General features: G+C 42.5%; 3 protein-coding genes across 3 annotated transcripts in view; 2 read left to right on the forward strand and 1 right to left on the reverse strand.

The window, feature by feature from the left end:
• Window positions 1-851: 851 nt before the first annotated feature.
• Window positions 852-2629, forward strand: LOC143214766 (coiled-coil domain-containing protein 130 homolog). Its single transcript, XM_076436143.1, has 5 exons — window positions 852-1011; window positions 1172-1489; window positions 1721-1981; window positions 2128-2260; window positions 2323-2629. The coding sequence occupies exons 2-5, from the start codon at window positions 1178-1180 to the stop codon at window positions 2550-2552; spliced, it is 936 nt and encodes a 311-aa protein (XP_076292258.1). The 5' UTR covers window positions 852-1011; window positions 1172-1177; the 3' UTR covers window positions 2553-2629.
• Window positions 2630-2682: 53 nt separating this feature from the next.
• Lamtor4 (Late endosomal/lysosomal adaptor, MAPK and MTOR activator 4) lies at window positions 2683-3739 on the reverse strand. The gene is made up of 3 exons (XM_076436144.1): window positions 3519-3739; window positions 3136-3214; window positions 2683-3065 (listed from the first exon to the last, which is right to left on the reverse strand). Exons 2-3 carry the CDS (start codon window positions 3205-3207, stop codon window positions 2823-2825), a joined length of 315 nt encoding a protein of 104 aa, XP_076292259.1. The 5' UTR covers window positions 3208-3214; window positions 3519-3739; the 3' UTR covers window positions 2683-2822.
• L (zinc finger protein Lobe) overlaps window positions 3705-27362 on the forward strand; it is a 121577-nt gene continuing 97919 nt past the window's right edge. The window contains exons 1-4 of the mRNA XM_076436139.1: window positions 3705-3868; window positions 4733-5511; window positions 20661-20741; window positions 21005-21067. Coding sequence (XP_076292254.1) covers window positions 5472-5511; window positions 20661-20741; window positions 21005-21067 — 184 coding nt within the window. The 5' untranslated portion in view covers window positions 3705-3868; window positions 4733-5471. The remainder of the gene's footprint in view (window positions 3869-4732; window positions 5512-20660; window positions 20742-21004; window positions 21068-27362) is intronic.

The following is a 27362-nucleotide window of genomic DNA, read 5'->3' on the forward strand; positions in this document are numbered from 1 at the left end:
ACCTAATGAAAACGTTTCTTTCGTTTACGAATTACAAATTCGAAGTCGTGGAGGACCTGCTCTCAAAGTTGCGTCATAAACGAAGAGACGATTGACCTTGAAAATATAAAAAATGTATGTATAGATGTTGTAATATGTAATACGTATAAATGTAAATGCATATGTAAATGTATCTTCTCTTGTTTTCAGTAAGCGTAACAATTTATGTGCTCAAAAATATATACCATTTCTTAAAAGAAGCTTCAGCCTAAAGTGCAGGCCGAAATAACATTGACAATACTTCTTTTATCCATCGTTATAGGTTAGAATCTATCGACACGGTTCATACTCGGAATAATGTATCTGAAAAGATTCACTTATTGTTAGAAAGAATGAAAATTTTTGAACTTACAATTAGGTAGCGCGATAGTGGCGCCATTTACAGCGGTGAGTTCGTGAACTTATTTTCTCTATCTCTCCCATGTGTAAGACAAGGACAACGATGGTGTTTAACAAGGATAGTAGATGCTTGCTCGTGCCACCTACTTTTCTGCGCGACTTCGAATCCTCTAGTACGTATTAGGAAAAGCATGATGGACAAAGAGGTATCCAACAAGGAGAGTCATATGATTTTACAGTAGAGGGGAAAGGACGGAAGATAGAATAGAATCGATAGAAGATTTATTAATAGCTCGATTGTTAATGATGATTTATAAATATTTCCAATTGGGAAATGCAGAATAGACTTTCAATAGCAATATACCTCCGAGGGAACGGGATGATGTATATAGGTTCTGGTCCAGGCTAAAACTTAGACTAGGGGGCAGCACCGTGCCGGCCAATACAATATGTACCGTCGACAGAAATCTTCATTTGCCACAATTGCCACACATCTGTAAACAGACACTTTGTTTCAGTCATTAGACGGGTGAAGGTGGGTGGAGTGTGGAGGCGAGCGAATACGAGTGAGGTTAACTACATTTAGATTTGAAAGAATCCACTCTTTTTGCAGACACGTAGTAAAAAAGCAAGGTACGAATTATAAATTTTAGAGCAATGATACGATAGCAATATTATTCGTGTTTGCCATTGAAATTTGATCGTTTATATTTTTGATGTGTTGACGATTTTGACAGATAAATACAAAATGACAACACTATGCTAGAGTTTGAAGGATTCGTTTAATTTTCAGGGCACAATGGGTGAACGTAAAGGTACGAACTTATATTACCCACCCGATTATGATCCGAAGGTTGGAGGACTCAATAAATTTCTGGGTACCCATGCGTTACGTGAGAGAGCACGTAAATTACACATGGGTATCCTTATCATCAGATTTGAGATGCCATACAATATATGGTGCGATGGATGCGGCAATCACATAGGAATGGGTGTACGTTATAATGCAGAGAAAAAGAAAGTTGGAATGTATTATAGCACACCTTTGTACCAGTTTCGTATGAAATGTCATCTGTGCGATAATCATTTCGAGATCAAAACTGATCCAGCGGTAGGTTCCGCTAGAAATTAGTAATCTGCAGATTAATTATTAATAGACTGCAGATCTTTATGCATTTATAGCAAAATTGAGTAGACGAAATTCAAAATTGTAGGGAGATTTTAAAAATTAAAGATGTATGGAATGTTTCTATTCCTTGCAATCGATACAGACAATTTTTATTTTGCATAAAGATCTACAGTCTAATTATACAATGTCTCACGAATGGATCTTGTTTTGCAGAATCTAGATTACGTGATAGTTAGTGGAGCTAGACGACAAGAAAATAGATGGGACCCAAAAGAAAATGATCAGATAGTACCAGAGACCAAAGAAGTGTCTTGTAGACTTTACGACGATGCGATGTATAAATTGGAGCATGGTATAGAGGACAAGAAGACAGCAAAGTCGCGTGATACTTCCTTAGAAAGTGCGATAGCACTTAACGAAGCTACATGGAAAGATGATTACACTTCGAATTGCGAACTACGTTCTGCGTTTCGGGTATGTTGTATTTACAAGAGCCACATAAAAATTTGTTCCTTCATTTTTGCCATGAATGCATAAAATCATGACAAACCGTCACAATTAGCATTATAGTGTCAGCATTCGATTATTGATTTATTGCATTCACATATACTGAATTCCAGACGAGAAAAAGAGAGTTACAAAAGAAGCAAGGTATCGACCACATGCTGCTCAAGAAGAATGGGTTGAATATTGATTTGGTGAACGAACACGAAGACGATGTGAAGCTAGCAAAGTTGCTGATGAACAAGAAAAGTATGGTAATTTAAGTAACTCATATTCTCTGGCGATTACAATACTTGTTTCACGTATTACAGGTGAAGAAAAGAAACCTCATCCTTTGAAACGATTGGTTTCTATTGTACGTACGAAAGACAAGCTACAAAAATTATCGCTATTGGCTTCGACAAGCAACGCGAAGAAACATAAGAATGAAATACCAAAACTTCCGGAATTGAAGGTACAACCATCGTCATCGAAACCGGTGACCAGCACGCTGAGTACGTCATTGGTCACTTACGATAGTTCCGATACGGACGAGTCATAGTATTTCTCAAGAGTATAGCTCGTGTAATATATTGTAAATTATATCTGTAATCAATACAATTTATACCATTCTGTTAACTGTGTACCATATTTATAATTGCGGTAACAAAGTCCGTGTAAGAAAGAAAATGTTTTCTGTGTTTTCATACGATTTTATTTATGGTAACAGATCTTCAAAATTATCTTACATTCTTCTTATTTATTGGAAATAGTTTTGTGTTTATATGTTTATACACAATCTTAACTTTGTACAGTCTTAGAATAATTTCATTTATAAATCAACAAGAGGCAATTGCTCTACAACTGCAGTAGTTGCGGAAACCAATCTTTTCTTAACTACATGGATCTTTTTGTTTGAAAGACAAATAACATAGCAATGGTCTGGATACGTTATGGATATCTTGTCGAATGCTTCGTTGCTGGGAAATCCCTTAGGATCGACTTTATTTGTCAGCGTGACTAGGCCCAAGATGACGTTTGCAATCCTTTCGTCATTTTCTAATTCACCTCCAGACTGAAACAACAAAGTATATTGATCAACATGTACCTTTTATGTTCCTTTTTTGTATTAACAGAATAATTACCGTTAATACGGCTCCGTCCTCATTCATAACCAAATATCCAATTTGATCCGGGATACGTTCGAGCAACAGCATGGTGTATCTTTAATTGTGAAAGTTGCAAATAAGATATCTATAGCCTACATTTTGTTCAACATTTTGTTAACCTTGGAACGACTAAAACACAGGCAATATTTTGATCATAGTAACATTTTCAGTACACAAAGATTTCAAGAAAGACTTGATCATAAAATTTAGCGTTAAATAGCGTTTCAAAATGACATTTTACTTGTCATATCAGTAAATGAGTAATTGAATAAGTAAACGCGATAACAGTGACAGTGAAGTTAGAATGACTCTGCGTTCGAGGATTAACACCATTTATTACGGATTGTCTAAATTCTAACCTGTTCAAAAGTCGTCGCCGTGGATACGTAGAAAGTAACGATTGTGACGAATTTATATCCGACTGACGAGAGATCAGATAAACGAACTGATTATGCCGCAGTGTATTGTATTTTGATTTCACTGAATCCAAAACAAAATCAATCGTCGAGCTGTCATAACAGTGAACTTATCTGTTTGTACAATACAGGACGACTGGCGATTTGTTTTGTTCGTGTCGGCAATGCAGAATTCCTTCTCCGAGATATAATCACAGGCGCTCGTCTGTGAGACATATAATGCATCATTGAAATCACCTAAACTCCGGCGGACGATTTCATGGAAGTGATGGAAGACGAATCGTCAAAGGAAGGTAATCAGATTTTTATGCATTTGTGAAGAAATCAACTGGGTGAAATGTAAAACAGTTGAAAATATAAAAAGTCTAAGAATATCGTCATGTTGTGCTCAAGTGAAATAAGTTTTTATTCAACTACTGCTTTTATACAATCGATGCAGAATATTTTTATTTTGCATAAAGATCCTCGGTCTAGTAATTAACATTTTTTTGAATTGAAGTTAGAGGATAAACATCTACATAAATATATGTTTCTGACTGTGGCTTTGGAATCGGACGTGTGTTTAGCCGAAGTATAAATGAAACAGGTGAAAAATGCACTTGAAGATTTCGATAGATAAATTGATATCATATCGTATCATATACACAGTTACGCACAAAACCGATCACAGATTACACTTTAAATCATAAATTTAATAGATGAGTTTTGTAAACTCGTATAAATTATTTATATTCTGAAAATTCCATTGAAATTGGTTAATTGGTTTACGAATTGCAATCAAAGGTGGTAAAAATGGCAGTTGCAGGCCGAAAATCACGAGAAATTGCAATTTTTACCGCTTTTGAACACATTATCATTTAAATTTTCGTTACTAGCCCAGCTAAAAAAGTTTTTCACCTATTTATTAGACGTCATTTACTAATTTAATCCTTCTAACCTTACTTCTAGTCCATTTATAAAAAAGTTATTCCAATTTAAAGTGTGTGTGTGTGATCAGTTATATGAGGAACTGTAATCTGAACGCTTATAGTCATAATAGTTGTCCAGCTCTCGCTCCAGTTATCTCGGACAGTCTACACGTTAGTGGGTGGACGGTTATAATGACTACAATCGTGTTTCAGTTGTTCTTCCTAAAAAACAGTGCGCAAATGTTGCAGAATTGTTTGCATGCGTCGCTGTAGAGACAGTTGCCTGTACGAGGGTTGACGCGAGATTAGAAAGGATTGCGCAGGGACGCTATCAGCGAGGGTGGAGCATGCGCAGTGCCTTCCCAGTGGTTCTCTGCGCCAGGCTGTTCGCGGTATCAGATACGCAGTCATTCGTCGCGCGACTTTCGAGCCGCGCTTGTTGTTCGTCCGTATCTGTTGCGACATGTTGGATCGTGTGTACACGCGAGTTTGAATTGGAGCCACGTGGTTTCCGGTGCACGAACCGTTCACCCTATAAACACGTCGATAAACAAATCGAAGTTCGCTCGCCACATTTCTGTACGTCGAAATAATTGGCGAACACTGAACCGGCGAATAGTTGAGACGAACGATGTGGCATCGAACGTGATAAACACGGTTCTTCGCTCGACTTGTCGCAGCGAGATGTTACTCGGCGTCGCCATGGTAACTTCGCGCGGGTAACCGGATACTTTTTCCTCGTTCGAATTCGCGCGATGTCGTACCTCGTCGCGTCCACGCTCCCGCGACAGTTTCATTAACGGTTGCGTGTCTCGCGCACCACGGACCGCTGGCCAGGTTTTGTTAACGGTGCGGTTTCGCGACGGACGTCGTTTCCAGTGCGCGGAATATCGAGTTTCCGAGGGAAGTGCGAAATGTGACTGGATCCACGTTACTGCTGAGCTGTCATTGGCGATCCGGCCAGCGGACCGACCAACGCCACGCTGCTATGTCCAGGAGGAAACAGGCGAAACCGCGATCTCTCAAACGTGAGTACACATCCCCTGCGGATGTTTATGGAATTTACAATTTTTAGAGTATTGTAGGACTATTGAGGATTTATATACATATTGTAGGAGATACTGCATGACAAATTGTAAGACAGTGGTATGGAATGAAATTCTATCTTTCATGGGAACAGCCTTTCTAAATCCAAAACAAATCAAAATCGTACTAAATTCTATCAAGTTTTATACTACAGCATTTCTAGAAAATAAATCACAAAGCATTTCTCATTTATTTTTCTACGTTTTATTCGATCTTTCCGCCATCATCGACATCGGAATCTTCTACTACAGCCATGTCAAACTCGTTCGCCACCAACGGCCTCGTTAAGCATTATAAACTAATTCGGGGCCGCAATAAAAAATGAAACATTTTTCTTTATTAACATTGCAGTTACACGTACACAATAATATATTAGTAATAATTATTAGACTGCGGATCTTCATGCAAAATAAAAATGTTCTTAAAAAACAGAAGCTCAGGAAATTTTTAAATAATTTTAGTGATTTGAAAATAATGCATTGGTTTTTGTAAATTCTCTTAACCTCTAGTTTTCTAAATTCTCTTAACCCACTTTTTTTATAAATGCATGAAATCCGCACACTAGTAATTATTATACGAATTATACGTATGTACAGCTGTAGTTTGATTTTTAAAAGTTGAAACAACTCTCGAAAATCTGACTGTAAGTAAATCGATCTATCCAACACACGTATGTATATTTATAATTTTACGGACAAACTTCTAGTTCTAAATTGGCGCGCAATAGCGCCATGACACTTTTATTAGAATTTCGAATTCGCGCGCGTTAGAGAGAATCAAACGAAAGCGTAAAGACTGCGGCTGAAAATTGCAAAAGCCTCGTTGATCTTGCGAATCGATGGCACAATGTATTGCGCCGTCGCTTCACGTTTGTTTTTTCTTTCGTGTTTGCGAATTCGTGGCTGATGGCACGTGCCGTTCTCAGTTTATCGGGTCCTTGAGGTGCGTAGACGGAAAAACAGAGAGCATTGTTCCTCGAAGTATATTCTCGATGTAACATTGGAGAATATAATAAATATTGATGAATCTAGAGGCCAAGCACATATGTTCATCAATATTTATTATATCCTCCAATTACATCGAGAATATACTTAACGAATGGTGTTAATTGTGGTGTAAATTGAATTGTGATTCAATGTTAAATACGTGCAGCGCCAAAGGCTTATTGAAAAATACACAGCTCAGTGTTGGGCAAATTTTATTTTAAATAATAAATAATTAAATAATAAATAAACGTGTGATTTTAATTGCAAATAATAACTTTCTATTTAAATAAATTGTTACTTCTTATTTGCAAATAAAATATTATTTATTATTTGAATTGAGGTGGAAATCAAACAAATAGTTTTTGGTCTTCTCTTATTTCTTGTATTTTTTTTATAGAATGAACACGTGCGCGTTTTTTGTCTGCTATAGCAACTCTTTTGGATCAGTCCGAAGGGCCTAGCCGCCTATAAAAAAATACAATTTAATTCATTTTTTGTTAATACAAATAATAATTGAAATTGTATTCGTAAATAACATTTAACTGTATTATTTTAAATAATTCAGTTAGACTCGCTCAAATAACAAATAACTTGTTATTTAAATTTTGTATTGCTCAACACTGACACAGCTGATGGTTTAAGAATATTAAGGCATTCCCCATGCAAATTATCTTTGAAAAAATCAGCGAGATCTCCATAAAAAACTTCAAAATGTTTTAAGACAATTTATCTGAAAGCTTGCGAGAGGTGTCGATCAGTGATCTTAGAATTGACCTTAGTTTAAATATTTAAATCTTTTTTTGATAATACTCTTTTTCGCCCACGACTTTATCATGTACTTGGCTTTTTTTTTTACTAATTTGAAGTTTTTCATGGGGATTATACTTGCTCGAATTCGCTCGATGCAAATATTGGAGACGCGGGTCACGTGCTGCGTCGCTAGAGATGTCGCTGCAGTGATTCGAATCGCGTCATTTACTAATCCTGTTTTTTCCCCCAAGTAAAATGTGGACAACATGCAATTAAAATTGTATATCATGAAATTCTTGAATATTTTTATCTACACAGTGGGGCGGCTTATCGTATGGTCAGAGCTTCTTGCATAATTTGAAGATTTTCAAATGAAGGTCACGCGGTTCTCATAAACATGTTGTCATTCGTTGCGTAAATTCTTATTGCTTTATTTATGAAGCATCGGTGCATACAAAGTGTATTTACCAACACACTGTTTTAAGATCCTCCTCGAACTTTAATCCGCATTGTATTCCGGCGAAGTTAAAATTCTTTGAGGAACACTGAAAATTTCAACTCCGAATGTTCGACTTTGTGCACGGAGCGAGAGCTCAGTCGAAATGATTTTGAGCGACGGAATGAAGACTGCGAATCAGTCTTGTGAGGGTCAGGGCGAGCACCTGGTGGAAAAATACGGGGGTGCGTTGGCGAGTGCGCGAAAGATATTGGTACAGTTATTTTTTCCCCGGCGATGACGGACCACCCGGTACAGAGTGAGATAGTGGAAGAAGCAGCACAGTAGAGGAAAGGAGAAAAGAGAGAGAGAGAGAGAGGGCTGAAGGGGTGTGGGAAGAGAGGGAGGCTCGCGAAGGGAGAAAGAGAGAAAGCTCGCGTAGAGTGGCTGCCCGCGGTAGATGGAGAGAAACGGGATGGAAAGAGAAAGATGAAAAGAGGGAGACAGAGTCAGTAGTCAGCCAGGATGGAATTAGGTGGAAACCCGCGGGACCGGTGCCTCTCCCCACGGAATTCCCGGCCTCTGTAATCACCAGTTCTCCTATCCTATCCAATTCTGGTCGCGCTGCTGTGTTCCCCTCCTATCTCGCTTTTACTATTTTCTCACTTGCTTCATCCCGTTGGCCTTTCCCGCCCGTTTCTTTTATTTCAACCCCCACGGTCCCTCTTCTCCTCCTTTCCTTCACCCCCGCGTTACCTCTCACTCTATCCTCCCCACTCCCGGAACCCGCGCATCTTCGTCTAACGTTCCGCCTCGTCTACGGCGAGTTTTCGTCCGCTATTTCCGCTTTTCTTTCCTGTTCCCGTCGTCGCGGGACCGGGCGTTGATGCGAGTCCGCACCCCCCTGCTTTCATGGGGGTGCCACGGGGGTGTCGACGGATGCTCGGTGGTCTTGTGATGGCCGCGCGGTGGGCCTAGTGGCGAATCTAAAAGAAAACTACAGTGTTCCCGCGATTGTTGTGAGAACCTGGGGGGTATCGAGTCTCGGGAAACGAATTGGTACTGCGTTTTTTACGTGTGTGCCGCACATAGATTTCTTGGATAACTTTTCCAGGTGTAAACGACGATCCTGGGTAAACAACGGTGCTAAGCGAGAAATTGTTGTATTGTACTAATGATATTCCATACCTGAGAATGATATAATACATCGAGTATCATAAAACTCCAATTTAAACAATCCTGATACCTTAATTTCCTTGTAGCGCGATCGACCGCCCAAGGGGGAACCCCCTAATAGTGGGGATAAAAAAGTCACATCATCCGCATGCCCGAAAGTCACATCAATCGCGGGAACACTGTACCTATGAATTTCCAATTTGTTTACTGGTTGAATGGTTTCTTAAGGTCGTCTTGCCTCGTATACGTGGATGTTTATGCATTTTCCGATTTTTGTAGACAAATTTTAAAAAAGCGGAATGAAATAAAATTCTATTTTTAATGGAAACAGCCCTTGTAGATCCAAAACAAATAGAAATTGTATAAAATTCTGTCGAATTTTATACTCTCTCCTTCTTTGAAGATTTTCATACGCCAGTAAATGCACAAAGATCCAGTGATCACGATCTCATTTTATCTTAGATCGTCCATTTTGAGGGCATTTTCTTTAATTTGAAAGTTCGATTAGTTTCAGGGGCTTTTATACTTTTCTGGAGCACGAGTCGAGTCGTTGGCACGTTTTTATTTCACTGGCGTGCTCGGAGCAGACTTCGGACATTTTCGCCCGCGCGAAATCTCACGGTGTGTGTCTGTGTGTGTCTTGGTTTTTGAAATATTCGTCGAAGAAATTCGCATTCTCCGCGTCCGCGCCCGAGCACCGCCTACTTTTCGAGCGGCGTCGTGTCGTTCGTGGCACGGCTCGCATAATAATTTAACGAACAGCCGCCAACTTAATCCTAGTTAGAAGTTGCATTATAATCACTATAACCACCGGGCAGGAATTAGGGCTGTCACTGCAAAAACTAATAGTGGATTAAGTTTTAGGGGAGACGCGGTTAAAGGGATTAAAACCGTAAGCTGGAAATTTACATTGTACCGCGTCGCGTCGTCTCGAGGTCCCGCGGACCAGTCTTTCCCGAATTGCATAATCATTCATCGATTGCCATTAAAAGTCGGAGGACCGTTTGCAAGATCCCCTATGGTATCTTCATAGTGTCCAACAAGGATCTGTTTTCTCAAAGTTCCTCAAATCTTTGAGTCTTTTTTTTCTGGCGTGAGCGTTCTTTCCGGAGTTCCGGAATTTTGAACCCTTAACACTTGAGTGGTGACTCAGAGTCGCCATTAAAAATTGCCATTATTCAAAATAATGTTTACATTATTGAATATGTTGGTATCTAATCAATAGACTGCGGATTTTATGCATGTATAACAAAAATGGGTACGTACAATTTAAAACAGTGGAGGTGTTAAAAAGATGTAAGGTCACCAGTGTATTAGTTGCAATTGTTTATTAGTTGTATTAGTTAGTGTTAGAGTGCAAAGGTTTATAATTAGACAGCGGATTGTATGCATTAATGACAAAACTGAGTAGGTGTAATTAAAAACGGTGAAAACATTAGAAGAATATAAAAATACTGTTATACTATCTTCAACCTATTCAACATATTAAGTAAGAAAACAATTTTCCATTTCATAGCAGTTTGTTGCAAATCAGGTAGAACATTTTTGTTTTGCATAAAGATCCGCTGTCTGTTTGTAATAGTTTCAGCCTCGGCATTTATCTATAAATATAAACCGCCCGGAAGACCGCGGTCTACCAACGGGGGAACGGAACAATTTATTCCCAATCAGAACCGCAAACGAAAGTCAGCAAGTCTTCGATCCGCTGAACGAAACCGCGAATAATCGTCTGGGTCCATGCGTTAATTAGGAGATTATTATTATGCATTCGCGCGACACGCGCAAATTACAATCACGACCCTGAAGCATAATGCGCAGTGATTCTAGCCATTGCGGCCAGCTTTACGTTCATACGATCAGAGGCTCGCGAATATTCCGATATAATATCGAATATATTAACATCCAACATTAATACGGTATCCGAAGGTGATCGTTAAAAAATTCGCATTCGATTATTTCTCCGTAGCGCCGGCATTCAGTCGATGCACCGGGTGTGCCGATACGCTATTCACGATTTTTTCAATTCGACAACTTTTTCCCCCACAATCAATTATCTTTTATTTTTTTAAATTATGTTCGTTATGATCTTCCTACCTCGCGAAACTTCTTACTCGCTCGTTTCTTCACGAGATCAAATATTTTGCACAAACTTGTTCGATCGAAATGTAAATTGACAGTATTTTGGATTGTTGTATATTAACCCTTTGCTCACAGAGCTATTTTAACTTGAAAATTAAACGTTTGTTCGAACTAGAATATTTTATTCTCTGTGATCTTTTTTAAATTTGATAGGTTTGAAATTGATATAATAGCTCATAGAACACATATTTAACGTATTTAATAGTGCAAGCAATATTTTGAATACCGATATAGCAATGTTTAGTGGCGCCACAGAGCCACCACTCGAATTAACAGCTTGCTAAGGGGTCAGGCTGCAATTGGTGTAAAACTGAACGGTGAATCCGCGCGTTTTCGCTGGAAATGGGGGTGTAAAAGGGTCGCGAAGTCGATCGAGCGAAATGGAATATTTCTTGGGGGGAATATATCGCGCGGCAGTCGCATCGCGTCGGCTGTAAATTCGCATAATCGAACGGCCGTTTCAGCGGGGGTCGGGTATGCGATTATTTGGTGGACGAGTGACGAGCAGAAGTAGCTCGAAAGCCGGCAGCGCAAACAGATGGGCCCCTCCATTAACGCAATTACGAACGGTTCCGATGTACCTACGGATCGTCCACGTTATGACGGGGCATTGGAATCCATTAATACAGCTTCGGTTGCGCCCAGGTTCATTATCGTGCATTAATTAGCGACACCGTATATCACCTACGCTCTCGCAATGCTATCGGACCGGGCTTGCTATTTCGTGGCTAACCGCGTGTACGTGATGCTCCGAACGCGCGGCCGGTGCGCCGATGCTGTTGCTATTGCTGTTGCATCCATGCAGTTCGTGGTGGCGATTCTCGGTGTCTGTTGATCCGATCGAACGACAGCGAATTGCTTTCGCCGGGAACGCGCGATTTCTGCGCTCCGTTCCTTCAACAACGAAATTACGCGTGCATCGGGACCTCTGTTCGCGTCCCGTTGCATCGCGTTGCATCGGCGGATCGAACCACGATCGGTCAAACGATTCGACGCGCCCGAACGAAATGTCGGGAGCGGGTTAGTTGCGGATACTCTGCCAGCTAAGAGAATTTCTCAGAAAAATTACCTCGACCCAGAAACCACCGGGAAACTGTAAAGGTTACTCGGCTAGAACGGCAATACCGTTCTCCAGATGCCTGTCTGTCGCGGTCCGTCTGTTTCTACTTACGACGCGGGGTTGCTCGCTGCGGCTCCCTTCGCGATAAACCACCGACGATCCTCCGACGGTGCAATTAACGTGGATATCCACCCCATTCGGAAATTGAAAAGATTAATTTCCCGTTATTGTATCGGTTAATCAGTTTAGTTTATTCCCAGACCTCGAGATCGCCCCGAGGAGAACACGGTTTTCGATGCCGTCAAAATGATTCGAGAGAACCGCCCTTTTTACCACGCTTATGTTAGCTTGCCGCGTCGTTGTTGTATACGTCAAATCTTGTAATCGAATTTTATATCACTTGCCGATGAGCTGGAGACTTGAAACTTTAAACGTAACTCAGAACTGGATGACAATGCAATATTAAAAAAACAAATTTAAAAAAAAACTGTGCGTCTAGGAAAACAAAATTTTAATATTAACCTTCACACCTCACCGTGCGACGCTCGGTAGTACGTGATCGCGTTCAGCGATCCCCACTCCGCGCGCCAGCGCTCCCTACTCCACTACGCGTTCGCACTCCGACTTTTTAGTGCATTTTCATATAGGCGTTGTTTTTAAAAAGTTCTTTTTATATATTTTTTTAAAACTTTGAATTTGAAGATAAGCAAATGGGAAGAAATTGATGAGGTAAAAAATGGAAGAGAATATTGCAAGAAAATGGAGAGGGAGAATTTACATGCATAGGAAAAGAGAGGGGCGTCAGTGATTAATTACGCAATTACCAATGTGAGGAGTGGGAGAGTTTTATATATTTTTTAACTCTTGTGCAGCGCCAACCTGGAACCCGGATATTCACCACTTTGTTAATGTTCCTCTAAGAAGATATTACAAAATTTCTCTGAATGTCAATTCTTTAGATACAAAAGGTTCTGAATAATCTATTCACATTTTAGGTGGCTAATAATAATAGAAGCTTTTACATTGCCACACGTGCGAGCGATACCGAGTTCGTCGTCGTTCCTTGATCATTGAATTACAACAAAGATTATAAATCGTCGGAGAAGCTAGGCAAACGTTTGGATAAAGCGACGCGCAACTATAAAAATTAGAAGAACCGCGTGGTCGGCGCGTCGGCGTCGAGAGGTTGAATGGAAGATGCGGGTTTGTGCACATGAGCGCGAACCCATGAATCGGCTCTGGCCGAGTGAATGGGGTTGGCGGCGATATGTCGACGTTAACGCGTCATCGCGAGGACAACGGTGAGAGGCAGATGAGCCAGCCGGTGCTGTCTCCGGAGCACGTTCTCTCGGTATAGCACTGTCGCAAAAGGAACGTCTAAGAAGTGTACAAGCGGTGAGATAAAGTGGGCGGCGGTTCGGGACGTTTGAGACTGTTTTAAAAGTGCCCGGCATGCGGAAGGCTGCGTAGCTACCCCCAGGATGGAGAGGAGAGGAGAGGATTGGAGAGAAGGTTGTCTCTTTCTCGGCGAGACATTCCCGGGATGCGGTATTCCTTTGAGGCGAGGCCACGCGTCGACGATCGCCCCGGCTCGGCGTCCCTTTTGCGGCGAATTGTGCGTCTCGCCTGCCACGAGAATCGCAATCGTTGCCTACCTTTTGTACCAGTCGTCGCGTGCACCAGTTGCGTCCGCTTGACCCTCCTCCTCCTCTTTACACTCCTTCTCCTCACAGTCCCTCTTTCACTTTGTTACGAGCCTCGCATTGCGATAAAAAGGTCAGAGACGCGGCGCTGCTCTTACGCCGCAGGGTGCGGTCAATTTTAGGAAATTGGATTTCGCTAGGACACGGTTTATTGGAACGCTAATGCCCCTGCGAATCCCTCTGATTCACACCTGCAGCATATAGCCAGTCGAAGATTGTCAAAGTGTTAGCCTCCGAGGATTTCTCTAACAAAAGCCGGAGGAAAATGCTTCTACCTAGTCGAGTTGATAAGAACAGTTTTTGTTTTTATCCAAGAAGACTGTCTCTGCAGCTGGAACAGGATGAACAACTTGAGAGTCTCCGAGAGTTAGTAGAGCAGAAGAGAATTATCTTTCGTACGCTCGTACGTGCGAATTGAAAGGCGACAATAATTCCTCCCCTTCGACTAAACAGTGAATCCAAAGGAAAATGCTTCTACCTAGTCGAGTTGACACTTCTTTTATCCACGTAGATGATCTCTGCACTTCGAATAGGGTCTCTCACCGAAATCTAGAAAGCTATCCTGCAACCTCGAGTCGAAACCTAGCGAAGTTGTTCATCCAGGAAGAGGGTCTCCGGTAGAAGAGAATCATCTTACGTTTCGTTCGTACGTTCGAATGGAAGGCAACAATAATTCCTCCCCTTTGACTCGGTGTCGGTGGTCCTCGGATGATCCCCGGCGGTCGGTGGACCGATCGATAAAAGAAATACTCGTGCGCCGGGAACGGTGGCACCAAAGTTATCCGCAATATCCCGGGTGTGCTCCAGGTACCGTGTCGGAGCCAGAGGGTATTCGTCGGCGGATGCTCCGGGTCCCGTGGGAGTCTGAGCCCGCGTCAGTGCTGGCCGGGCCGCGGGTGTACGGGGGAGATCGTTTCCCTCGGGAATCAGCTCGACTTCCCTTGTAGCAGCCATCCAGCAGCAGCAGTAGCAGCAGCGGTAGAAGCAGCCTAGCAGGGAGCAGTCATCCACCGCAGCAGCGCAGAGCAGAGCGGAGCGGAGCAGAGCAGAGCGGAGCAGAGCGGAGCAGAGCGGAGCAGAGAGAGCAGAGAGGAGAGCAACCATTGGGAAGGGCTGGCTGCTCTCTCGCTCGCCCTGGCTCTTTCACAGGCTGTCTGGCTGCCTGTCACGAGTCCAAGACGTACGGCGGCGGCTGCAACCGGGGAGCAGAGATAGCAGTCGGTCCGGATAACCCGCAGGGCGCTCCTTTATTCACGGCGTATCGATTAATGACTCGAAACCCTGCCAGCCAGGCTTCCTAGCCGCTCCTACAGCTTCCAGCCTCCGGGATCGACGTCTCCGGGACTCCCGCGACCTGCTGCCGATCCCCCCGAGATATCGTTAGCGAGATTATCGTAACCGGTAATCGGGAGCAGTCGCTGTTTTACCCCTCTTACCTTCCAGGCATCGTAACGAGTTGACCCCAAGCCGGACCATCGACGCTTATTCCCCGCGTCAACCTGCCCGAGGTTACACACCCGCCCATAGACTTTGTAATCTCGTACTTTCATTCGGTTTCGTGCTTATCACCACACTCTTAATCGGTTATGTCTCTTCAAGCCAGTCGTCAGAGAATAAGAGTTTCAGCTTCGAGTCTATCTCGTCTGTATAGACCAGCAAGTGTACACTTGTTCGAACGATTCATTGTCGAGTTTCCACGAGACTCCGCGTTTGAATAGGCTAATCTGTTAATCAGCTTTCACCGGGTTGACATCTTCAGACACAGAGGAAAAGAAAGCTCTGCCTCGAAACACTTTTCCGTGAGAGATCCAGCATGGTCTACGCCGGCGGAGGGTTTAGCCTCAATATGCAGTTATCGTCCCGCCGCATATAGATTGGCTTATAATAATACGTCTCTTCCGTATTAACCGGAAAACTGTTACGCCCGCGTGGATTTCAAAGAGTTCCCGAAAGAACCACCGCCGCTCTCAATATTCAGAATATTCGCCCGGTATCCGTTGAATCTATCCCGCATTAATCATTTAGATCTAGTTAGCAGCTCCCTTCGCGGGGAACGTGAAAGTGAACGTGTGAAATAGAGTACAGTAGAACCTCTAAGACTAAATACTTGCAAGAGAAGGACCCCAAGTGTCCGACTTCGATTTTGATAATCTTTTGTGAGGCGATGGTATATGGATCCCTAATGATGTCTGCAAAATATTAGGCTTAGTTGCTCAATAGTTTTAAAGATATAAACAGTTGAACTTAACCTGCTTACACGACTAATGGAACTTCGAAAACTTGAAAGTTTATTTGTCTATATCTTTAAAACTATTGAGTAACTACACCTAATATTTTGAATACATAATTAGGGATCCATATATCATCATCTCACAAAAAGTTACGGGGTCCTTCCCTTGTTAGTAAGTTGTCTAATTAATTCTGTACTATACATATAGAATGTGTTCAGGCGATAAAGAGTTCAGGTATCGAAGATAATCGAGGTCCTGCCGCAATTAATTCTGTATGAAGCAAATAGATGAAAGGGTAGGTCGAAGAAGAGCCCTGTGAAAGCGACCGGTGAAGAAGCAGAAAGAAAACTGGCTCGTGGTGGAGTTTGTGCGGGCTCGTAACCGGAAGGAGACATTTCCCGGCGAGTTGTTGGTCCGAGAGGAAGGTCTCTCGCCGGCCTTTTACAGTCCACGTACGTCACGCGCCGTTACGAATGTATCTGTAAGCGTTATCGAAAGTACAACGTACGGGGTTAAGCCGCAATATGCAGTTATCCCCGGGACGAGGGTGCACGTGGGTCATAATAATACATCCGTTTAACGTTGCCCGGGACGGTGAGGTGGGGTTGTGGGAGAGCCCCGAGATTGCCCGAGCTGTATTTTCGAGAGCTTACATCGTCGTCTTTGTCCCGGTCGTCGAGCCGAGAGCTGGTACAGCAGCGCGTGGTGCGCCGCGCCGCCTAGACCAGACAGGAGACCGTATTACGTGCCTTCTTACGCTCATATCGTACATAAACACAGGTGCACGGCCGCATAAAGCTACACAAGCGGACCAGGCCCGCCCGAGATGATAGCCAATCCCCTTACCTTTACGATTATTGTCCGACCGAGCTATTCCGCGGCCTCACCGCCGAATTGTTTACAGTATTTACGATAGATCGAGTCCCGGGGTGCCGTGAGGAGCATACGAACCAGCCACTCGGTATTCCACGGGGTTACGCGCTAAACCCCATGACCGGGGAGATTGGATTTCGCATCTAGATCCACCGTGGATCTCTTCGTTCTCGCCCCCCCCAGCGAAACTGCTGCGCCACGGAAATCGCGAAAGAACGAGAATAATATCTTCTGCGGTCATTTATTCAGAAAGTGTCCTAGATCCAAACTAGATCCATCACCGACTCGTTGGATGCCAGGATCCAAAGATTTTGCATCGAGTCTCAAACCGTTCAGGGAACATTAGGGTATATCCATTTCTCCGTCGCTTCGAAGATTTTGAAAAATCTAGGGTTTTATAGATGGTTCGACTTTTATTTTTTGAGAATCCCGAGCATCTCGAATAAATATTGTCTGGATTGGCAAAGTAGGCGCGAGAGATCCGGTTCTTAGGGGTGGAATCGGCGGCAATTAGCGGGACAAGTGGAACCGACGGAAAACTCCTCTCACCCGGGTGCCCGGAGTTCTCGATGATGGATGAACCATTAACCGTTGATATCGTCGGCGAGACACGCGCACACCGGCTCGACAGAAGCCTTGACAGCTGACAGGGCGGAGGGTGCGAAGGTTCAATCGAAGGGTGGTTGCCACCGGTGCCTTGGCTGATGTCTTCTGGAATATTTAAGACCGGCTTCCATTCCCTTGCTCTCCGATGCGCCCGTTGTTTCTCGTCACCGGGGCTAATGCTCCTTCCGTCTATGGGAGGACGTTCAGCTGGCTCTCTCTCCCGAGGCTTTCCAATAAAGTCGATGGTCGCCGGAATTTTCTCCGGCAGCCTCATCAAACTTTCGCGATTACCATCCCCCGTGAAACGCGCGCTGCTGTTTCGTGTCTCATCTCTGCCGACCGCTTCGTTCCGTCCTATAGTTGACCATCTCCGAATCTTTCTTCCGAGCAACCTCACCTTCGGCAAAACGTAGGAATACAATAGGCGACACTCAGGGCGGTACCTTTGATGTCGGTGTTTGGTGTTGTTCTCAATGAATTTCACAGGCTTGCTCCATCCGAAAAAGAGTAGACAACTCAATAATTAGATAAGCAACCAAAATGAATTTCCTCATCAATAATTATTATGAACAAGTGAGAAGAAATTCGATCATCGATAACTGCATGAGCGATAGAAATAAATTTCTTTCTTTGATAACTGTTATGAGCGATCCAAATGAACCTATCTCATCGATAACTGTTATGAATGATTGAAATGAACTTCTCTCACATCGATAACTGTTATGAATGATTGAAATGAACTTCTCTCATCGATAACTGCTTTGAACAATCGAAACAGTTTTTCTTCATCGAGGAGGATCCAATTTTTTGGACAATAGCAAACCAGAAACTATAAAAATCGATAATTTTTAATCATTTTGTTCTTCGAATTTTTTTCTTTATATTTTCTGTACATTATCTTAAATTTCAATATAATAATCAACTTTTTCCAAAGATCGATTTATAATTGATAACATAATATATATTATAACCTTTATATTGGCTGCATGGATTGTCTCTCTCTCTCTGAAAAGTCGTTTTCTTTCTAAGTGGCAGGAATTTATTCGTCAAATTGTTGACGAAAAGTGTACTTCAGAATGTACTTTAAAAATATATACATATAAAAAAAAGATTATAATTCATGAATTCCAGCATTAAGTTTACGGCTGCTTCTGGCTTAGAAATTAACCGCGGTGCAGACAATTTATGCTCCGTCGGAAGTTTTCGAATGTTTGGCTAAAGGGGTCGATCGTAATGCATATCGAGTGTGTAGCCGTGGAGCCGGTCCTTCGTCGGGCCGCGGCCGGGCCGTTCGTTGTTGTATATCATCAAACGCGAAACGACGAGCCGTGTTTTCGGAATGAAATATACCCGCGGAGCGCAGTGACGTGGCTGCCGTATACCGGAGCCATCCGTTTGTCACGCGGGACCACAAAATTAAACTTAAAAAATTACACCCCTGTCCACGTGGCCAACAGGTCGTTTGTTATTTTCCATTCACCCGCCTCCGCCGTTCCCCTTTCTCTTTCTCTCTCCCTCTCTCGTTGTTCAACCACCCCCGCAGTCGAGCAACTTGCCACTCCGGCCGATTGCCAGCATTTCCGAAGGTGTCGAATGCGGATTTTTTTGTAAAACCCGACTGGCCTCAGCTTTTACCTAAACGAGATCGTTCGTCAACCCCCGCCGACTGATTAACCCATTCGCGGGCTGACCGCTTCTCGCTTTTTTTTTTTTCAACGATATACCTACTACCGTTCGAACGGTTTATGATGTTACACCGTGCACACGGCGATTCTTTGTAAACGACACCCGTCCGGGGACTTTACGAATCAATTAATCAAAGAGTTTACGGATTCCGTTGGATCTCATCTTTCGGGACGGCTGATCATTACGCGCCGTTTCTACTTGGCGCAACTGGAGTCCGGCTCACGCGTGACAATGTAACGATACGATGTAATCGTTTTGTTTTAGATTTTTATTGGTGTATTTTCATAAAGAACTCTTTCGCCTTTTTCATTCAGGTTAGCCGTCACACGTAAAGGTACATACTCAACATTGCCTTGTTCTCAATCTTGTTTCCATTCTTCTAGATTATTAGTAGACAGCGGATCTTTATGCATTTATGCAGAAATTCGTTGAGCGAAATATAAAACAATAAATGATTTAAACAAGTCAAGAATGTCGTGATGTTGCTTTAATTTAACAAAGTCGTAAAGGAATGAAATTAATTTTTATGTTATTCCTGCTTCCCACAATCAATGCGAAATAATAATGGTCAGCATCAATTGCAAGTGGAACCAGATTAAAATTTTATTCTTTTTTCAATGATCTTGATAAATTGTAAATAATGAATGGGGATACTCTTAAATTCTTTCAATCTTTTTACTCTTAAATTCTTTCAATCTTTTTCACCTTAAATTCTTTCAATCTTTTTACTCTTTTAAATAATAGCTACTCATGTTAGTTATAAATTGTTTGCACCGATAACAATCAGTAGATTACAAAGACGATAATGTCCCTGTTTCCATTCTTCTCAAATTATTACTAGACTGATTATTTTAACGAAAATTGTTTGCACCGATAACAATCAGTAGATTACAAAGACGATAACGTCCCTATTTCCATTCTTCTCAAATTATTACTAGACTGATTATTTGAACGAAAATTCTTTGCATCGATTACAACGAGTAGGAGCGAAGCAGAAATTCCGTAAAAGACAATTGTTTGACAGGAATAGTATATGGTGCGAATTGTATAATAATAATGTCCCGGAATAATGCATTGGCCGTCGATCAGGATCGTTGTCGAGTTCTTAATTGCGAGAAGAAGAGGAACACGGGATAAAATCGGTTGAAGAAATGGAATTAATGGGATTACATCGGAGAGAGTCGTGGGCGGCTCTTGTCGATACTTTTTCCCGTGGATTCCCGTTGGCCGGTCGCGTCACTGCCCTAAGAGCTTATTATTAATCGTCTGGTCGGCGTTACTCGAAATCCATATTCATGTTAGCTGCGGTGTCGGTGTCGGTGCCGCGAGTTGCTGTGCGGTCGTTGTTTTTGCCTGTTTTTCCGGGGCGCAAATACAGATTTCATTCTTGGCCGGTGATATGCAAATGAGACGGAATTAATGGTCGGTTGTCTCTCTCTCCGCAGGAGACGAGGAGTGGGAGGACGGGAACGAGCAGAATGTCCTGGAGGTAACCGAGCAGGATAATGGGACAACGGGAATTAAGCGTGAGTGTTACTAAATACTTTCCACCGTTATCAAATGTTTGCGTAAATCTGTTCTCTCTCTTTCTTTCTCTCTCTCTCTCTCTCACTTTCTGTCCCGGAGAGCAGCGAGCCCCCGTCGACTGTTTTTCTGTTTCCTTCCTCCTCTCTCTTCTGCTTCTCTTTCTCTTCTATTTTTCTCTCGTTTCTCTTTCCTCCACTGTGTCGCGCTTTTCCCTCCCCTGGAAAGTTCGCCGGCCTCGATGCGAATAATTTTTCCGTTACAGAGGACGACGAGGACGAGGAGGAGGAGGAGGAGCTGCAGCGGGCGTTCAGTCGTCATTCCGAGGGTGAGTCGAACGATTAAAAACTAATTAGCTGACCCTCGTATTTGGCTTATCCAGCCGATGAATTACCCGCTCTATCCGCATATTCATTTCGTCAAAGACGTGTAACACTCAATTTTTAACAATTCCCTAAATACAAACGTAGTAAAAATTCTTTTCGACAATAAAGAGGTCTCGAGAAAAGAGATCTCGGAGGATTCTCGGTCCAACAGATAGTCTAATTCATCCAGCAAACAAGCTCAAACACGGTCGATCGATGGAAACTGTATCGAATCGCGGGCATTATGATAGCTTCGGAAAGAAAAACGGGAAACCGAGAAAAAAGAGGAGCGAAAGTAACGGTAAAAAAGAAAAGAAAAACCGTGGTAGGAGAGAGGAAAGGATCCCCAATGGTTACGTGCGCAGCATGCACACTCCCCGGCGAGCCAGTTAAAAGACCAACAACACGCACCGGTTACATTCAGCCCCGTTCAGAGATCTATGCTCGTGGATCTCCTTCGCGTTGCTCTCGAATACTCGGCACAATGAAGTATTGCTGCCAGGCAACCGTCGTTATGCACGCAACAATGGGCCAAGAATCGCAGGAGGGCATACAGAGCGAGAGAGAGAGAGAAAGCGAGAAAGAAAGTGTAAAAGAGAAAGAGAGAGAGAGAGAGAGAGAGAGAGAGAGAGAGGGAGGCGCGCGTGCAGTCGGCGCATTCTGGTGCATTACTTTTATCAGTTCTCGCGGGACGTTGCCTTGCACTATCCGCGACGCAACAATGCGTTCAGACGCGTCGTCATTGTTCGTAGCCGCTCAAGAAGCAACCAGACCCACCTTAGACTCTATGAATATGGGATTCCTTCGTCCCGGCGGATCCTTCGGTGTTGCGTGAGTTCACGTGGATCCTTCCAAACCTACACACGCTCCTACACACACCCACGAACCAGAGAAAACCGTCCCACCGATGACTCCGCTCGTTTTCCGAGCGATGACTGGATTTTCGAGCGCATTCTCGCTAGAGAGGGAGAGAATGAATTCCTTCCTCTCGAAACGATCCTCCGCGGATCGTCCCTCGATGTGTGCCAAATCCGAGACAATGCTAAATCTGAATTTTCTTCCCCTCCTCTCTCTCTCTTTCTCTCTGGCTCTTGCTCCCCTCCGATGCTGTTGTTGCTGCTGGTCGTGGCTCGAGATTCCATTTGGGAACGGATGAAAATGAATCGGGCGACGTTATCCAATAGATACAGAACCTACCATTTACAAAGTGCATTACAAATTTATTTTTGCAAGCTGATTTCTAAAAATTGCTATCTATCGCTGTACGAACACAGCGAATTTTCATCGGTTAAAACCCTGCTCTGTGATTTCCTTGCGATTTTTGTTGCTCTACGAATAGACCAACCACTCCGCGCTTCTGCTTTTTAATAATTTAACCCGTGTGTTAGATCAAGGATTGAATATCGTTTCGCGTTTTTTGGACGGAAGTGAACCAGACGACGTTATCTAATAGATGCAAACCCTCCCACATTTAGAAAGTGTATTATAAATTTATTTTGCAATCTGATTTCTAAAAATTCCAATCCTTCACCGTATGCACAGAGCGTTTTTTAATCAGCTAAACCCCTGCTCTGTGATTTCCTTGCAATTTTTGTTGCTCTGCGAATAAAGTACTTTCGAATGGACTATTTTTTAATAGACCAACCCCTCCGCGCTTGTGCTTTTTAATAAATTAACCCGCGCGGTTGGTCCATATCGCCACGCTGATTTTTTTGTAGAATAGAGTATTTTCGAGTAGAACAATCCCTGTGCACTTGTGCTTTTTAATAAATTAACCCGTGTGTTTGATCAATTTTCGCGCGCCTCGCTGATTTTTTTTCCCCGCGAGATCAAGGATTGAATATTGTTTCGCGTTTATTTTTTCGCGACGGAATCTCGTACCGCCGTAATTAGAAATTGGAACAGAGGACGATGGCAGTGATTACGGAAAAATTGCCCCGCCTAAGGGTACAGTTTCCCATCCGGTGGTCGCATGAAATTTCACGGGGTGGTTATTTCCGGTTGGAGGGACATCGTGCATAGCGTATGGGGTGGAGAAGAAGTGGCAGGCCGCGGCAATTCCTTTCAGAATGGTAATAGGGGCTCAGGTGGCAAAGGTGATCCAACCCTGCTTATTATGTCGATATACCGCGAGTAAAGTACACGCGGTGAACAATAGTGTCTTAACGATACACGAGGCGGATAGTTTTCATGATCGTGCGTCATAGAATATCCGCCTCCTCTACATCGTTCTCCATTTTTAAACGATTTTTCTGAAACGAGAATCTTTCACTCTCGAACGAAATACAATGTTACATACAATGTAATACTTTCTTATCTTCCAGCTTGATTGTATTATTTCATTTTGATTAGATGTAGCTATTGTACGATAATATTTGAATGCAAAATTAAAAAATTAAAAATACTATTTGAATAATATTTGAACGCAAAATTAGAAAATTAAAAATACTATTTGAATAAATGTTGGAAAAAAGAGATTGAGAAATTGTGGGATGATCATGGACAGCTCTAGAAGCGAAATTAAAATGTAGAAAATATAGGATATTCTGGTGAAATTTGATTCACATGCTCTCTACATTAGAAGCAATTAGTAAGTACCATTTCTATTTCATATAATATATTTTGAATAAGTGTCCGGTGACTTATGGACGGGAGTGTAATCACTAGGTAGACTCGTACATATTTCCCACGATTAATTGATTTGCAATGAGACAGACAGTTCAATTGTAATCGGGAATATCAATGCACCATTTAAAATTTTTTCCCAGGTTTCACGTCACACTCATTTCCATTTTCATGGCCTACTTTCAACGTGCTAAACGTTGTTCCACGTGGGGTTAGAAATATTCCTTCCAGTAGAAACAGCGTGGGAAATATCATCTGAACAATATTCTGCAGCTATCAAACAAGTACGATTCACGTATCACCGACAATAGTGTTCAGGGTTAGGAAGTCAGCGTGATTTTCGGAAAGGGCGCTTCCGGGCTCGGGAGAACGGGAACGCGGGAACCCGTAAAAATTGTACGGAGCAATGAATCGGATATTAGCCGAAAAATTGTCAACTCGCGGTGCGTTCGCGTGCGAACGCGCAGTGAATCTCAATTAAACGAATTACATCGATCCCCGCCACCCAAAATAAACGACCGGAGTGCGGACATTTTCCGCGGGCGTTCATGCATTCCGCGGCATAACACTCTTTCGGAAATCCGAAAGAAAATTCGCGTATATTCTAGCCGCTCCTTCGCACAGTAGATCCGAAATGTAAATGCTCTACCAAGAAATTAATTACGAGTATATTCGAAAAACATTTTCTCTTTCCATAATTTTAGGTTCTATTCCATAATAACAAAAATATACATGTGCCCAATAATTATAAAAGTGGAAAGTCGAAATTTTAAAACAATGAGTTTATCAGTTATCTCACATCAAATTGATTCGATGTAATTCTTACGATATTGTCAAAAATGAACCTTAATCTCTTTCGTCCAACATTTATTCAAATAGTATATGTATATATTTAATTTTGCATTCGTATTTATCGTATAACAGCTACATCTAATCAAAATGAAACAATAAAATCAAGTCGGAAGCTTGTATGCTTTGACACTAAACCTAAAAGCACTAAAAGCGACTAAAATGTCTTAATAAAAGATGTAATAATGCTCTCGGCGCACTGGTTCGATCTAATTTTACGTAAAAGCAATTTTGCAAATTGAATTAAATTTTCGACGTGTCGATCTATGTTTAGATGATTTTCAAGAAAGATAATAACTGCGTTTGCTTAATGAAATTATTTTAACTAATTTGGAACAACGGAACACGTGCTATTCCCATGCCCAAGGCTCTATTTATTTAGATCCTGTGCAAATATTACAATATGTGCCTCAGTAAAAGAATCTATCGAATCAATTCTCATGTAACCAACTTCATAGTTTCATTAATTGTGAAATGAAAAATATGTCGAAGATAAGTAAGTATCCGGTGCTCTATGTACGGGAATGTGCGCACTACATATTCTAAGTGTAATTATCAAGTGTCGAGAGAATAGAAATGATTCAAAACTAATTTCGTCCACCTACAGCCGAAACTTTTACTACTGTGTGTCGGTCGGATAACTCGGTAGCAAGTTTTCTCTGTAGCGGAGAGGCGACTTGACCCGATTCCGCTGAATGATTGTTTTCATTTATCATCGGCGGGCGGGTTAGGTTGCGCCTCGAATTTCTTTATTTCCTCCGGTTTGTTGGCTAACTAGCAGGGCCGATTCGAAAGATTCCTTTTTCGAGTCTGGAGCGGGCTGAAGCGGGTTAGAGCTCGGAGAGGAGAGAAGAGAGAGAGCTCTTTCGATCCTCTCCTCCCCGAGGAGGAAGCGGGATCCGACTTTTATCCGCTCCACCCTGCACTGGCCGATTATTATTTCAGGTTACCTTTCGCCAAGTGTACTTGCGCGCGCTTTATACTCGAAGGTAAAACCGGCTTGGAGGAGCTCGGAACGAGGTTGTATCCCCGAGGAGGCCACCGACTCCCGCGGGAGATGCCTCGATGCCTCTTTCTCTCTCTCTCTCTCTCTCTTTTTCTCTCCTTCTCTCGTTTCCTCGACTTCTCTTTCTCTCTCTCTTTACCTGCTCGCCTGAAAACATCGAGGCTCCTTCGTTTCTTTAATACATGCCCTCCTCCGCCAACGCTGCTCATTACCTCGGAATAAAATGACGGAACGTTAGCGGCTCAGGATTTCCCAGGGACATTTGTTCACCCTTTCACAACCTGACGACGTTTCCCTGAGTGTCTGGGAACAGGTCGAATCCGACGTCGAATTATTTTCCTCGTCGGCCTCTCGCTCCGTATGGAACAAACATTTCGCCATTTCGCAATCCTGAAATATCTCTCGAAAGAAGAGAATGTAATTGTAGAATCTCTGTCTGAGGTAGTGTTAACTAGTTTAGACCAGGCTACATTTAGATTCAAATTCGGAGTCCTGCGCCAACGTAGATAAGCTGGATTCTTTTTCAGTTTCCTCGCGAACGTGCTTCTTTCTCTCCCGTTTAATCAGACCGTTCTTCTCGGAATATAATACTCCTCGTGGTTGATAAGATTTTCCTCGAACTGGTGCGAACCTTTCCCATTCCTTCAGTGCGGTTCGCGAATGATTGCACAGATAATTAACTATTCTATAATGGTCGATCAAAGATCCTTTTAATTAAACCAACACGTCAGCTGGCGTAGAGAAGAATCTAAGAAGCTGCAGAACTATCCCCGCCTATCGGTGTTGTTTAGCAGCCACGGTACGCGCGATTTCCCCCGAGCAGCTCTCGCATAATCTCCCCAGTATCCCGGCGTCGTCTCTTTCGGTCGGCGTCGGGTCGAAGGACCTCGCAGCCTCCCCCCTGAGAGCCGAGATCCCGCATTTTCTTAATGCCAGAGATTTCGATCCGTCAGGAGATCGGCTCGACAACTTTTCGGCTCCTCAAACTTCTGCGAACGTCCGACTCCTTTTCCACCGGCCTTCTCAGACGTCATCCTCCTTGTCGCGCAACTCCTCTCTACATTTATAATTAGACCGTAGATCTTTATGCGTTTGTAACAAATTTATATAACGTCGCCAGCTTGGTCTACAATGAATCTTCCGATCCAGAGGATTAAACCAGGATCTGTACTTCGGTGTCAATCTTGAGGCCGCGAACGACGATAATTTAATGTAATTTTTTACCATGCATATATTAGCTTGGCGAGTTGTCGATGTATGTTAATATTAAAATGCACTAAAAAGAATAAAATAATTTTTTGTAGGCATTAGTGGAGCGCTAAATTATATTGAAGTAATCTTCGTGGACGCTCCACGCTTTTTTATTTATAGTCACTAATGCCTAAAAAAATTATTTTCTCCTTTTTTAGTGCATTTTAATATAAGCGTGGTTTTTAAAAAGTTTTTTTTATATATTTTTTTAAAACTGAATTTGAAGATGAGCAAATGGGAAGGGATTCAGAGGATAAGGTAGAGAACAGTGAGGTGGGAAGAATGTTGAAAATGATGGAAGAGAATATGCAAGCAGTTGAAGAGAATTGACATGCATAGAAAAAAAGAGGGGCGTCAGTGATTAATTACGCAATCACCAATGTGAGGGGGTGGGAGAGAACAGAAAAATTTGCTATCGAGATCATATAATTTCTCGAAGCAAGAGAAATAATGTTTTCTTTACATTTTTTCGGAGGGTTCGTCCTCAGTTTTCTGATTAACAGTCCCCGGGGGGCGAAGGGTTAAAC

This window comes from Lasioglossum baleicum, chromosome 13 (genome assembly GCF_051020765.1).
Source record: "Lasioglossum baleicum chromosome 13, iyLasBale1, whole genome shotgun sequence".
Classification (NCBI taxonomy): domain Eukaryota; kingdom Metazoa; phylum Arthropoda; class Insecta; order Hymenoptera; family Halictidae; genus Lasioglossum; species Lasioglossum baleicum.